At 43.8% G+C, this 13,101-nt stretch overlaps 1 protein-coding gene across 1 annotated transcript in view; it reads right to left on the bottom strand.

Annotated features, from left to right (window-relative positions):
- The window catches only part of ACBD6 (acyl-CoA binding domain containing 6), a 78,742-nt gene that overhangs the window by 49,510 nt on the left and 16,131 nt on the right, over nt 1-13,101 (bottom strand). The window contains exon 4 of the mRNA XM_079313747.1: nt 5,118-5,203. Coding sequence (XP_079169873.1) covers nt 5,118-5,203 — 86 coding nt within the window. The remainder of the gene's footprint in view (nt 1-5,117; nt 5,204-13,101) is intronic.

Genomic DNA, 13,101 nt, shown 5'->3' with positions numbered 1-13,101 from the left:
TTTCTCAATTATTTATGCCAGCTGAGGTTTTACAGGCTGAATAAATCCATAACTCAAGTTTATTTTGAGCCGGCGGGCCGTCCCGAGGGAAGTGTTGCCCACTTGCCGGCACACTCGTGTGCCATCCCTCCGAGGGACACGTGTCATCCGACTCCCCACGCACTCGGGGCGGCAGGAGGCGGCCGGGAAACGCCGAGTGGGAGCCACCACAGGAGGATGTGCTCTCCAAAGGGAAGGCAGGCCTGAGCCCTTCTGCACAGCAAAGCCCCAAAGCTCACTGCTCTGGGGACAGGAAAAAGGGAGAAAGCAATAAACTTGGCAATCAGCTTGAATCAAAAGATTGGTCTGCTAAACATTGCCATGAGAGCACCCCCTTCTAATAATGCTGACCTGAAAAACCCCAAGTCCCAGCTGCCAGGACCCACAGGTGTTTTGCTTGAGCACACTGTAGGCTGCCCGAGCTCCACAGAACCAGGAAAGCTCTTCCACAGGGACTGCACAGCCCAGCACTTATGTGAGTGACACATCTGTGGCACAGCCACCCACATGCACACCATCAGCCCATAATTCCCAACACAGATGCCACACGTCCCTGCAGCTCTACACTCATTTCCAGTGCTGGTGTTCCCAAAAGTAGGGCTGGAGGGAGACAACAAAACCCCAACCATGCTCCAGAGTAGTGGGCTCATCCCCAAAGCCGTCGCTGCTCTGAAGCAGCATCCTTGCAATGGATGCTGGAAGCAGCTCTTTAAAATTCACCAGCCTTTGTGCCTGACCACATGCAGCGACCTCTGGTATTTTCTGCCAAAACAGTTCATTTGTCTAGCACAACAACTAATCAATTCCCAGGGCCATCCATCACGGGGGCTCGCACGAGCCGGCCCGGCAGCGGGACCAGATGGCGGCTGCGTTAGTGGGATTAATACAATTCTGATGGATTGCACAGCATCAGGCAGCTCCTGCACACCAGGGCTGCCTGCTCCCCACCCACATCCCAAATGCTGCCCCACTCATGTTTGGGCTTGCTCCCAAATGTCTGGGGAAGGGTGGTAGTTTTGACCAGAAAAGGGAGTTCTTCGGCATCCCTCTGTGTAGAAGTGTAAAGCACAGCTCAGGGAGGTTCTGTGCTGACTGGCAGATGTCATTCCCATCGTGGCATGCCAAGGCCCTGAGGAAGCAGCTCGTGGCACAGGGCAGGAGGGCTCCCCCAGTGGAAGTGGAAAGGGACACGGACATTTGGCAGCTTTATTTCTCATTCTCCACCTGCCAAATTAATGCATTTGTTTCCTGAAAACACTTATAAACTGCCTACTCCTTGCCCCGGCTTTAAAAAAATACTGAAAAATGAAGCTGGATTTCCAAGGCTATGGTATTTTTGGCGTATCTCTCAGATTGTGTCTTGGATGAGATTTATACTGGTAACACATCAGTCAATCTCAGATCACTGGTCATTTCTCAGGTTTGTGAAACTCCAATTATAGTGCTTTGATCATTAAAGAGCTCCACTACTACTGCTTTATTCTGGTAATAAGATCAGAAAAGGGACATAAAGCTTTGTGTAGCAGCAAAAAAAAACCCAAAAAACCAACAAACAAAAAAACAGCACTATTCCCAGCCTGAAGTCACTGATAATTTCTAAATTTTTCCTTCCAAGGGAACCTCCAAGTCCCATCATCAGTCACCAGCACGCAGGAGTTTTATGCAATGCCCGAGGGGAGATAAGTGATTTGCAGAGAAACCCAGAGGCAGAGCACTATGCTAATACATCCTGCAACTGCTCCCCATTACTCACTGGGGGTACTCCAGCTCTTTATTGCCAGGGTTTATTAATGACTCTTAATTGATGACCAGTGCCCAGTACCCCAAAGTAAATAACTGCTATGCCTCATTAGCTCAAGAGACCTTCTCCTGATTTGAGGGCTGATCTATGAACACACAAATTGCACTGATTAAACTGAATCTCTTTCTAAATTGATTTAATTAGATTGGTATAACCTGTTTCTGTGGATGCTCTTGAATTTATTTGGAATCAGTGCAATGTACTGTGAGCCAGACTGACCATTTTTCTATCTTGTTCTCAATTAGAAACATTTGAGATAATTAGTGATAAGGAAAAACATGGGTCCTGGCACCACCTGGGTTCCTCCTACTGCTGATCCACTTTAGGGCAGGGTATGATAACTTCACTTTGTCCATCATTTACAGATCTGCATCCTAAACCCCAAGCACTTCATTTCACAAAAGGAATGTAAGCATTATTTAGGCATAATTTTAGGTATAAATTTGAAGTCAATAGCATTGCTGCTTTGTTGCTAACTACTGCTGATGGCAAACTAGGGGTTTATTCCATTTAAAACAAAACCTCTCCTCTTTGTACTACACATCAACAGCCTGGAGGGCTTTAATCATTTGATAAATGGTTCAAAAGGTTCTGGTAAAGAATAAAAGTGGACCTGCTTAGGTGACCCTTCAAAACTCTGCACTTGCATTCTTGTCTATCTCCTGGTGCAAGCTGAGGTTGTGGCTCCAGATAAATCAGCAGCCTTTTCCTGCCTTTGGATCAGCAGAATCCTAAAGGGCACATGGTAGGCTGTGCTTGGCAGAGTAATACTGGCTGAGAAATTGCTTCCAGCAATCTGTCAGGACTCAGGGCTGATGAGGACTCAAGTTTTAGCTTTTTGAACAGAAAATAAGGGGTTTTCCTTACTTATTTTGGGCTTCCTTAGTGATCCTGCAACAAAAAAATACTTATCCTATCAACAGCACTGGGAAACAAACTAAAGTGGTTTGATTTCTATTCACATTTTTGCAAGCTTTTTGCAAATCTTCAGACAACCATGGACAACTCAGTCAATAAAAGAGTCTGCATCAAAGTCTCTTTTCTCAAACAGCAGGTTTTGAGGGAGCACACATATACACACTGAACTGCCAGCACAGGACTCACCCAGAACTACCAATGTGTTAAAGCTTATCTTGGCTCAAGCTAACCAGTTTTCTGTCCCCTTAAAATTTCCCATATTCTTCCTCTACAGAAAATGCCTTATATTTTTTACAATAACATTCTCTTTTATGAAGTATTACTGAATGCTAAGCTTATATTTTTGTAAGCAACCACTCACAGCCACACAGAAGGCTTCTCACCCTTCTCAGGTACTGCAATGAAACCAATACTTGCTCTAGACAAACTTGGACAGCAAACCTAATGTTTAGAGCCCCTCCCTCTTTGGTTTATCTGTTTGCAGTTTTGGTTCCAGAGCACTTTTGCTGTTTAGTCTATGCTTTTATTAGTGGAATTATCATATTAGAGATGTGCCTGTACTTGAGTGTTTATTCCCTGTTCCAGGAATAGAATGAACAGCAGACAAAAGAACCAGGAAATGTGAAGCTGTGCAACTCTGTGGGTAGATGATGGTGACACTTGCTCATTCATGTCTTGTAAGGAAGACACTGATGCCTGGGAATCAAACTGTGCTGATGGACTACCTGAGTCTCCACTCTGCCAGCAGAGTCAGGACACTTTGTTCAACAAATTTCAGCAGAATCACCCTATTCCAGCTGTGTATGAGACTGCACCTGCCTACAGCCTCATTTGTAATGACAGCTGTGCTGTGCTAAACAAACAGCACCTATGTTCCTCATGGTATGTTTGGGAAAAAAGCATTTGCAGCTGTACTCTTGGAAATAAAAACAAACACATGAAAAGATTTAGGCTGGTCAAGTCAACCAGAGCAAACTCTGGTTTTCTTTACTTTATGCTGTATTTCAAACCCAAGAAAGGGCATAAGGCAGCACTTGGGATATCCAGGACTCTGACAGCACTATAGGGATATGCTCTACCCCTAAAAGGGGAGCTTGAACAGGATACAAACCACAAAGTCAAACTGTGAGATCAAGGATGTTGACTGAGACCTGCACTGATGGAGCTGAGACAAAAATGGAGCTGGTGGCCAACAGAGGTGCCATTCCTCAAACAGTGTGTTAAACCAAGGTCACACCTGACCACTCCTGCTCAAGGGCCAGGGCAAGTCCAAGATGTGTTGGCTCTCCATGCAAGGGAAGGAAGCCATTTCTGGCCAAGTACTCCACTCTAAAGTGGATTGCAATCCCAAGGGAAATGCCTGCATTATTGCCAAGCACACAGCTGCCACCCTGCCTGCTTACATCAGCTGCCTCCATTCCTACCTGAGCCCTTTGCTAAGGGTTTGGAGCCACCTGACCAAATTTCTGTTCGTTGGTTTGTGACAACAAGTCAAAGAAATGCTGTGCTAGAGTATTAACTCTTTAGGGAAGTTCTCAGCTGTAGAATGCATGTTGAGAAATCAGTGTTTACATTTCCTGGATGTAAAAAGATGCAAGACATTCATTAAAAAATGGGATCACACACATGTAAATGGCTGACTATATGACAGGAAACACTGTCAAAAATTTAGTCTTCTCTGACTGTTCATTTTAACTAAAAATATGATACAATATTCTAAAATTTCCTCCACAAAATCATTTAGCTATTGGAGTTTAATATTATACTCATGATAAGTAGCCCAGAACAGCAAAAAAATAAGCCAAACAAAAACTATGCAGGTGTCCTTATTCAGTAGCTAATGTCACTTACTACTTGCACCTTGACAGTTTTAAGTAGCAGCCACTCTAGTTCAGTAAATTGCAGAGCTGGCTTTTCTAGCTGCAAAGCCTAGAAAAAAATTAATTTGATATAAGGCACAAACTGTCCCTGAAGGCAAACATTGTCCAACACTAAAACCTTCACTGAACAGTCCCTAATGAATGTATTGGTAAAGAAATAACTATTTGAAAAAGGTAGTGCCTGAATAGCTTTCTATTAAAAATATCCAATATTACTTTTTTTTTAAGCCATATAACTGAAAAATGGGAAGCTTTGCCCTTCCCCCACATCTTGTGCTAGGGAAAGGTTACTACCTGGCAATGATACAGGCAGATATTGATTTAAATGATTATGGACCTGAAAAGTTCTTTCCTGTCATTTATTATCCTGTTGTAGCTGCCACCACACTTGTGCAATATTAAAAAAAAAAAAAAAAAAGCTTAACAAAATGACATTAGAAAAACACTGTTTTTAACTGAATTCCAGCACAGATAATCACCTGATTATTTCTTCTTCTTGATATAATGAGCTGATGACTGGGCCTCCAAACACAGTTTTGCTCTCCTTTCCCTTCTTCTCTGTTGTCTGAAAGAAAAAGGAAGATTGGTCCATCATCCTGGCTCCCACCACATTCCCAACTCTCATTCCCAGCCCTGGCCTCTCAGGACCCAAAAGCTGAACCTCTGTGAGGCAGCATAATATTCTGTTACAAGATTGCAAAGCTTGCCTTTATAAATCTATTTAATATAGATTTAAAATTAAATTTTATAATGGGCAGCATTTCCAAATGATTTACTCCCAGGAACTCTAGGATTCTGAATGATTCCCACCATAATAGAAATGAACAATTAGAATAATGATTGATCGATATGGAGCCCCAGGCCTACCTTTTCAAAAAACCATCCTGCAGCCTGGGATCTTCAATTGCCTGACTTTATACTGATGCCAGACCTTCAGCAGGGGTAAGTGCCTGCTGTCTGAAAGCCTGACCTAATTAGGGGGTGCAGGGAACCAGAAACCCCAACTCTTCCACAGCATTAAGCATTTTGGTTTTCAGATAAGCAGCCAAAACTGGTTTGGAATTTGCATCAGCAATTCCTTACAAAATCAGCCCATTAGCTGCAACTTGCTGCTGTCAGTGGACAGGTCTGAGGCTTTCTGTGATGGCAAAGTGTCACATCTAGGGTGAAAAAGATCAGGAGTGAAGTCCCAGACTCTTGCAGCTTCTCTGTAGAAGAAATCATAGAATGATTTGGGTTGGAATGGACCTTAAAAATCATCTATTTCACAGTCCTGTCATGAGCAGGGACACCTTCTACTGGAGCAGGGTGCTCCAAGCCCCATCCAACCTGGCCTGGAGCACTCCCAGAAATGGGGCAGCCACAGCTTGTCTGGGCAACCTGTGCCAGGGCCTCACCACCCTCACAGGGGAGAATTTTTTTCTGATATCTGATCTAAACCTACTCTCAATTTGAAGTCATTCCCCCTTGTCCTGCCACTCCAGCTATTGCAAATAGTCTTTCTGCATCTTTCTTGTAGATTCCCTTCAGGCAGGGAAAGCCACATTTAGATCACCCTGAAGACTTCTCTTGTCCTGGCTGAACAATCCCAGTTCTCTCAGCCTTTCCGCATAGGAAAGGTGCTCCATCCCTCTCATCAGCTTCATTACACCCAAAACCATTGCTGTCCCATCAGAATTCCACCTAGAAAGATGCTGATTTTTTTTTTAATAAAACATACTAATTTGTCTTTCTTCTCACTCCTCACTCAGGTTGCTTTTGTTTTAAATCAATGTACTACTTCCCTGTAATACATTTACTTTTACATTCTGCCCAGCTTGAGCCAACCAGTTCACCTTTCAGTTCTCCTCTACCAGCCAAAAGCCCAAACATTAGGTTTGCAGGTATTACAGACACACTCCTTTATAAGAACACACCGAAAGAAAATTGGCTTTGTAGACTACTCCATGGCAAGTAGGCTCTCTCTAATTTAGAAGGTGACAGGAAGTTCTCCTTTCTTCAAGAGAAAGGGCTTCAGTCTTTACAGTGCAGTGCCCCTCTTAAAAATCATTTAGCAGGGAACCTTACTGTCCATCAATTACTTAGACTCCACTAATAAAATAAAATTAATCTCAGATCACCTGAAAGTGCACAAAAGAGTTATTCCTATACAAAGAAGCTATACTCACTACTAGTCTATCCTGGTTTGATAGTGAGGGATGATGGGCACTCAGTGTCAGAAACTGCAAAAAAAATTAATCTATATTCTTTTATCTCTTTCTACTCTAGTTCTTGGTGCCTTTTATCCAAGTCAGAAAAAACATTTGAAAAAATGCATTTAATATTTCTAGAGACAGAAATTATTAAAAAAAAATAATTCTAGAATTAAGTTCACCTTCTTTGCACAACAAATGCATTTCTACCAAAGATTAATCACGTTGATTGAGTACACATAAGGTCATCAGGAAACTTAGTGATAAAGGCTTTCCCAAAAACACTCAGGCAAAAACTTCTCTGGCTTTTAATCCATATACAAGTTACTTTGTCCAAGTAGCTTTTATCTCATCTCTTTCACACAGAAATAAGTAATTCAATATTCAATGTATGAATGTTGAAGCAAGCTTATTCCATCACAGTCCTTGATATATAGAACAAGTTTATAAGGAAGGTCCAGGAAAATATTCTGTTTTCTCAGTTATTAGCCATGAAGACAGAGATAAAGACTCCACCATTCATCCTCACTGGACTTTCAAAAGGGAATATATCCAAGCTTCCCAAAAAAGTTAATTCTGCTGCAGCACAGACACAAACTGGTTTCTTTCCAGGTGCCTTTGACAACCTGCCTATCCATGAGCTCATCTGCTCACTTCCAAAATCCTTGCTGCCCAGCCTGCCAGAACTTCCACACAATATCTGAGCACGGTGTTCCAAACTCAGTGACACAAAAAGTGGGACAAGAAGCAGCAGCTCACTCCAAATCACATCACAGCTACTGACAGCACAGACAGCAACTAGTGTTTTTATTTGTTGTTCATCCTGGCTGAAGGGATCAGTAGCACAGAGATGCCCTTTTCCTTCTTAAATCTCTTGACATTTTTATAGCAAAAGAGGGCTTTTAGGGTTACCTACATGCAGATAATGACTTGTGAGTTTAAAGTCACATTACCCCACAAAGCACAATGAAATTAAAAACTGACACTGCAAATTTCCTGTCTCCTCTGTTAAAAAGGCACTAATAATTAACTATGTGACTCTCAATTAAGCCAGCTCCATTTCTTTCACTGCTGGCAGTGCTGTCCAAAAGCACTGCAGATGCACAGGTAACTAATGATAGTTAAGGAACAGGATGATCCAGGGATCCACAATTTAGAACCTGAAGCCAAGGGAGATGACAGCAGTAGTATCTGTAGTTGGATCATGCAAGAGAGGCCCTGTAGGAAAAGCAAAATTGCTGTGGACTCCAAAAGGAGAAGACATTGCTCTTGAAATGCCAGTTAAAAACTGTGGGAATAAAGAGGAATTTGTGATAGCACGGAAAGAGGAGGATTGCACTTGCATGCCAAAGAACAGGCAGTGCCATGTAAGAAATAGGGGAAAAGACAATAGAGAAGTGTAAGACATGTCTTAAATAGTGAAATTTCTCACATTTTCCCCTTGCCCACTGATTCTTTGTGGCTGGTGTACAATTAAGGCTGATGTTAAAGTCACTGCTCCTGTGACAGCTGGGTTTGGTGGGCGGGTCTGGCTGCCCAAAACCAGCATCAATCACAGGCAATCTGGGCTTCAGTATGCAGCAAACGTTCTCCTGAAGAGACATCTTCAACTCCCCTGACTCCAGACGGGCTCAGGGACCGGCGCAGGGAACTCCACTGAGCCCAGAACTGTCCTTCTCAAATGTCACCAGGAATGCCAGGAGGAAAGCCACACTCCTCCAGGAACAGACAGTGGGGCATCCTTGTCCCTGCCTCAGTGCACTGCATTTGTCAATAACAGCCCAGCTCGATCCAAGGGACAATCACATCCTGGCTGCCTGTCACTGGCAATGCTGCTCCAGGCAGCCTCAAAGCCTGACAACCACTTTCAGAACAAAATGGAAATACAGGGACTAATATTTGCTAACATCATTAATTCTTTTTTTCTTCCCCACTCCCCCTTCTTCCTTTATCCACCATGTCAAGATGTATACTTTTAAATTGTTGTCAGCCATAAAACAGACGTCGTGTCCCAGTTCAGAGGTTAACATATAATGACAGACACATTAAAAACCCTGTCCAATGCCTCACTGAAAATTTCAGCTCCATCTTCTCTTCAACAGGAGTGGCTCAAACTCACTTATTAGCTTTAGCAACATTAAAGCCTAATCACGATTGAAAAGTAAAGGAGAAAGAGAAGATGATTTTATCATACTAAGCATTATGGAAATGCAAAGCAATTACAGACAAGCATTTTCTTTGTGAGGGTTTTGTCACAAAACTCTCCCATGATTGCAACATGATCCATTTCTCCTTTGGCATTTTTTGGAGAGCAGGATGAAAATTATCATTTAAGAGAAAGAGCAGAAGTTTCCTGATGTGGGTTGGTTTGGTGGATCACTCTCTTGCTCTGTCCCTGACAGGCCAGGGATTGTTTGTTTTTCATTTCCACACCCAAGCTTTGTTCCAATCAACTCGAAACAGGCTACAGCACATTGAACAAGATGGCAAATTCATGGGTCCTCCCAATGACCCACTTCAAGCTCGAGAGCCAGAAGCAGCCATAGAGATGCAAATGAACTCACTCTCAGTGATTAGCTGGGATGGAATAGGACACAGCTATTTACATGCAGGGCAAGGGACTCCTAATTCTGACAGAAGGGAGGTACAGAGAAGTCCTACAGAAATACTGCAAAACAGCAGGAACAGCTCAAGTTTCAATAAAGCCTTTAAAAACTGAAAGACCACAATTTCGAGTTAACAGAAGAGCTTGATGCCAGGTATGGATTAAATGCAGGGCATCCCTGTTTTATCCAGAGCAACATGGGAACTCTGCCTGTCTGGTTTTGCATGCCCAAACACCCAGCAAACACAGCAATAGCTGTTTGGCAATGCACGTGGCTGTGCTGCACTGCACATCTATCATCCCCCCAATTCCCTCACATCTCACTTGGCTTTTCTCCACACCCAAAACCTTTAAATAACTTCTCATAATACATATTTAAGAAGAGAAAGCCATCAGCAAAAAAAAAGGTTCATCTCATCAAAATACTTATCTTCAAAGTTACCCTGGCTAATACTTTAAAATGGTAAAGACTGAGGTTTTTCATCATCACGCACCTTGGAAACAGGAAAGTGAGACAACTTAATCGAGAGTGATGCATGAGAATCTCATGCATGAGGATCTCACACCTGAGCCACACACCACATGGAAGAAATTTGCACTACTTGTATTATTTTCCTCTTCCTCCAAGCCCCATGCAGCTTGAGTCAGAGTAGCAGCTGTATCCAGCTTTGTGGGATGCAGACAATAAATACTCCTAACAAAATTACTCCAGTCAAAGCTTCTCAAGCTTTTCTGCAGCAGCAAATGTGAAGCTGTACAGATTCCAGTCTGCATTTGTGCTGCTCAATTCACCTTTCTCCAGCTCACCTGTTCCTCCAGTGCAGGTTTCAGCCTGGCACATTCCCTGGCTTTCCTGCATGGCCAGGCACAGAACCCAGCCTGGGGACAGGGACATGTCACCTTGCTCTGCACCTCTCTGCAAGGTGCATTCTGGTGAAAGCAGCAGACTGGTGAAACGCTCTCCTTGGCAGGAATGTGGCAGCCTTTAGGATCCACCAAAATTTGTCACTTTTCAAAGTGCTGCAGGGCTTGGAAAAGCAACAAAGGGTCCTGAGCCACCAAGACTGGAGTAGCTGCAATTGCTGGATGCTCACAGAAATCTGCTTGGCAGGGTAGGAGAAACCCTGGCCCATGTCCCAGCTTGCTGAACTACACCTGGAAGGTGTAGCAACTCCAGTCTGTTGCTCTGACAGGACAGGTGACATGCTGGAACTCTGTCAGGCTCACAGGAAGGTACCAGTAAATCCCTGACATGTGCTGATTGAAGTGTAATTAAGCTGGTATAGTCTCAGGTGAGAAATTTTACAGAAGACACTTCAGACACAAGAGCAGACCTGCTCTGCTGGCCACCATGTTCCCCTAATGCTCTGGATTAACATTTCTCTATTTGAGGAGTGAGGATTATTAGGGAGACAACAAGAAAATGTAAACTCTCCTAAAGTTTCAGACACTCGCCCCCCTCCTCTCCCGGTGTGCCACGGCCTGGCCATCCCCCTGGGAAGGGAACTTGGGCAGAGACTAATTGTATTTGACAGCAGCAATTACACACAAGGCTGGAGATTAGAAGCTCGTTAATTGTGTGTGCCGTAATTGCTGCCGTCTTTTCCTTTGCTAGTTAAAGCCCGTGCCAGGAGAGCCAAGGGGAGGAGGGTGCTCTCCACCCCAAACGCAGGTGGTCCGAAGATGAGAGCCCTGCACGGGAGGAGATGTCCCTTGTCCCCCAGGCCGCGGGAGGCTGCTGACCCCGGACAATGCGGGAGGCTCCTCCGGCAGCGCGGCTAATGAGCCGTGAAATGAGGACAAACAATGTTCCCTTCCAAAGGTATTTTCCACCTGTATCCATCTGACTGCACGGCTCGGCTGAACTTCACGCTACCTGCGGGAAGCGGGAGCGAAGGCAAATATTAACCCTTTGGAGGTGATGCTACTACAGGAAATAGAGCTTTAACCACTTATAAAATCAGGCATGGTTTGACATGGTTTAAATTCATCAAATCCTTCCTTCCTGACTCAGACATGAGCTCAGCATTTCTCACCGCTCTTTAGTGCCCGCGGTAAAGCAGTAACACCCAAATAAGATACAAATCCCTCCTTGCTGAGGGCAGCTCCGCAAAGCCAGCTTTCACAAAAGGCTGCCGTACCCTCCACACCGGTCCTTATTAATGACTGTCATAAACAGAGTGTTTTAATATTCCTCTCTCAGCCATCCTTGGCTCTCGCAGCAGCTCTGCCGAGCGTGCACATGACTCAGCACCTGGAGCCTTTTCAAGAGCCACCGAGGATCTGAACAAGCTGAGCAAACTGCCCGTGAAAAATGGCAGCACTCTGCACGATAACAGGGGGTTCTATTTTTCTTTTAAATACTGAAGGGGCAGTTTAGTTAATATTCCAATAATGTGTATGTAAACTTTTGTGGGTCCTTTAAGTCTCATCACGTAATTTCCCTTTAAAAACACAATTTAAGACAGGGAAAATATTTTTCAGATTACAGTCAAAAAATAAAAACAAACATACCATAAGTAATGTCATAGTTAAACAGTGCTGTGGTCTAAAGCAAAGCCTTGCAGATTACTCATTTAACTATAACGACTTAATTAATAAGTGCACCATAATCACAGCTGGAAATTACCAGTAAAGACAGTCAGGGGAAGGGAAATAAATGTAAAATGCATAACATAATTTTGAGCAAGTTTTATGCTTGCTAGGAACTCTGATTACATGACTCACTGTATACATTTTAGCATATGTGTGGAAGGAAATACTCAATAAAATGGAAATGAGGAAATGCTCAATAAAAAGCCCTAAAGTAATGGCTTTCCACAGTTTTTGGTTTGTGGAGCAGTTTTTTTTTTTAAAGGAGTAGCAGACTTGGAGGTGGCAAACACAAGATGACCAGCAGACTCCTTTCCTCACATTGTTTTCATGGATTCTGCCAAAACTTGCAGATTCCCAGTGTCTGCGGACCAAAGGGTGGAGTGGACCCTTCCAGAGTGACAGGAACCAGGTCAGTCCTGGAGCAATCAATCCCTTCTGTCCTATCACCTGTGTGAAAATCCACACATGCCCAAGCAGAGGGGACCAAGTTACAGACACAAATACAGCCTGTACTGTAATTGCTGGGGGGTTTTGTCAATCTAATACAATATATTTATAGAGATTTACACAGACAATTGTAGGAGCAAGAAACATATCCTAAGCCAAGTTGAAAATACTGAACAACTCTATGGCTTGGGATGAAACTAGTGAAGCCTGAAAATTGAAGGGAACCCTAACTTTTGAAATATAAAGGACATCAACAGCCACCCTCTGCTTTCTGGAGTGACACTGGGCCAGACATGACTGCAGTGGCCACCATCCCCACTGGCAAAAGGAACAGCTCTGAGGCTGCTTGACCAGTGCCATGGACGTTTGTTCCCTGCAGCACATCTCGGTCGTCCAGGGTGGATTTATGAGGTCTGCAGGCACAGAAATGGCAGAATGAAGAGATCTTCTCTGGTCCCAGGCAGGAACAAGAAGGTTTCCAAATGTACAGTGCAATCCTTGGCAGGCTCAGCCAGAAGGATGCAGGTTCTGGAAGCAGATGCCTGTGGAACAGCCCTTAGTGCTGAGCACTGAGGCTGTGCCTGAGCCTTTCCCAGCATTTGTGTTGGTTAGATCAGCTCAAAG

This window comes from Erithacus rubecula (assembly GCF_903797595.1).
Source record: "Erithacus rubecula genome assembly, chromosome: 10".
Lineage (NCBI taxonomy): Eukaryota > Metazoa > Chordata > Aves > Passeriformes > Muscicapidae > Erithacus > Erithacus rubecula.
The sequence above is the reverse complement of the archived record's forward strand: the minus strand, read 5'-3'. Positions and strand labels throughout refer to the sequence as shown.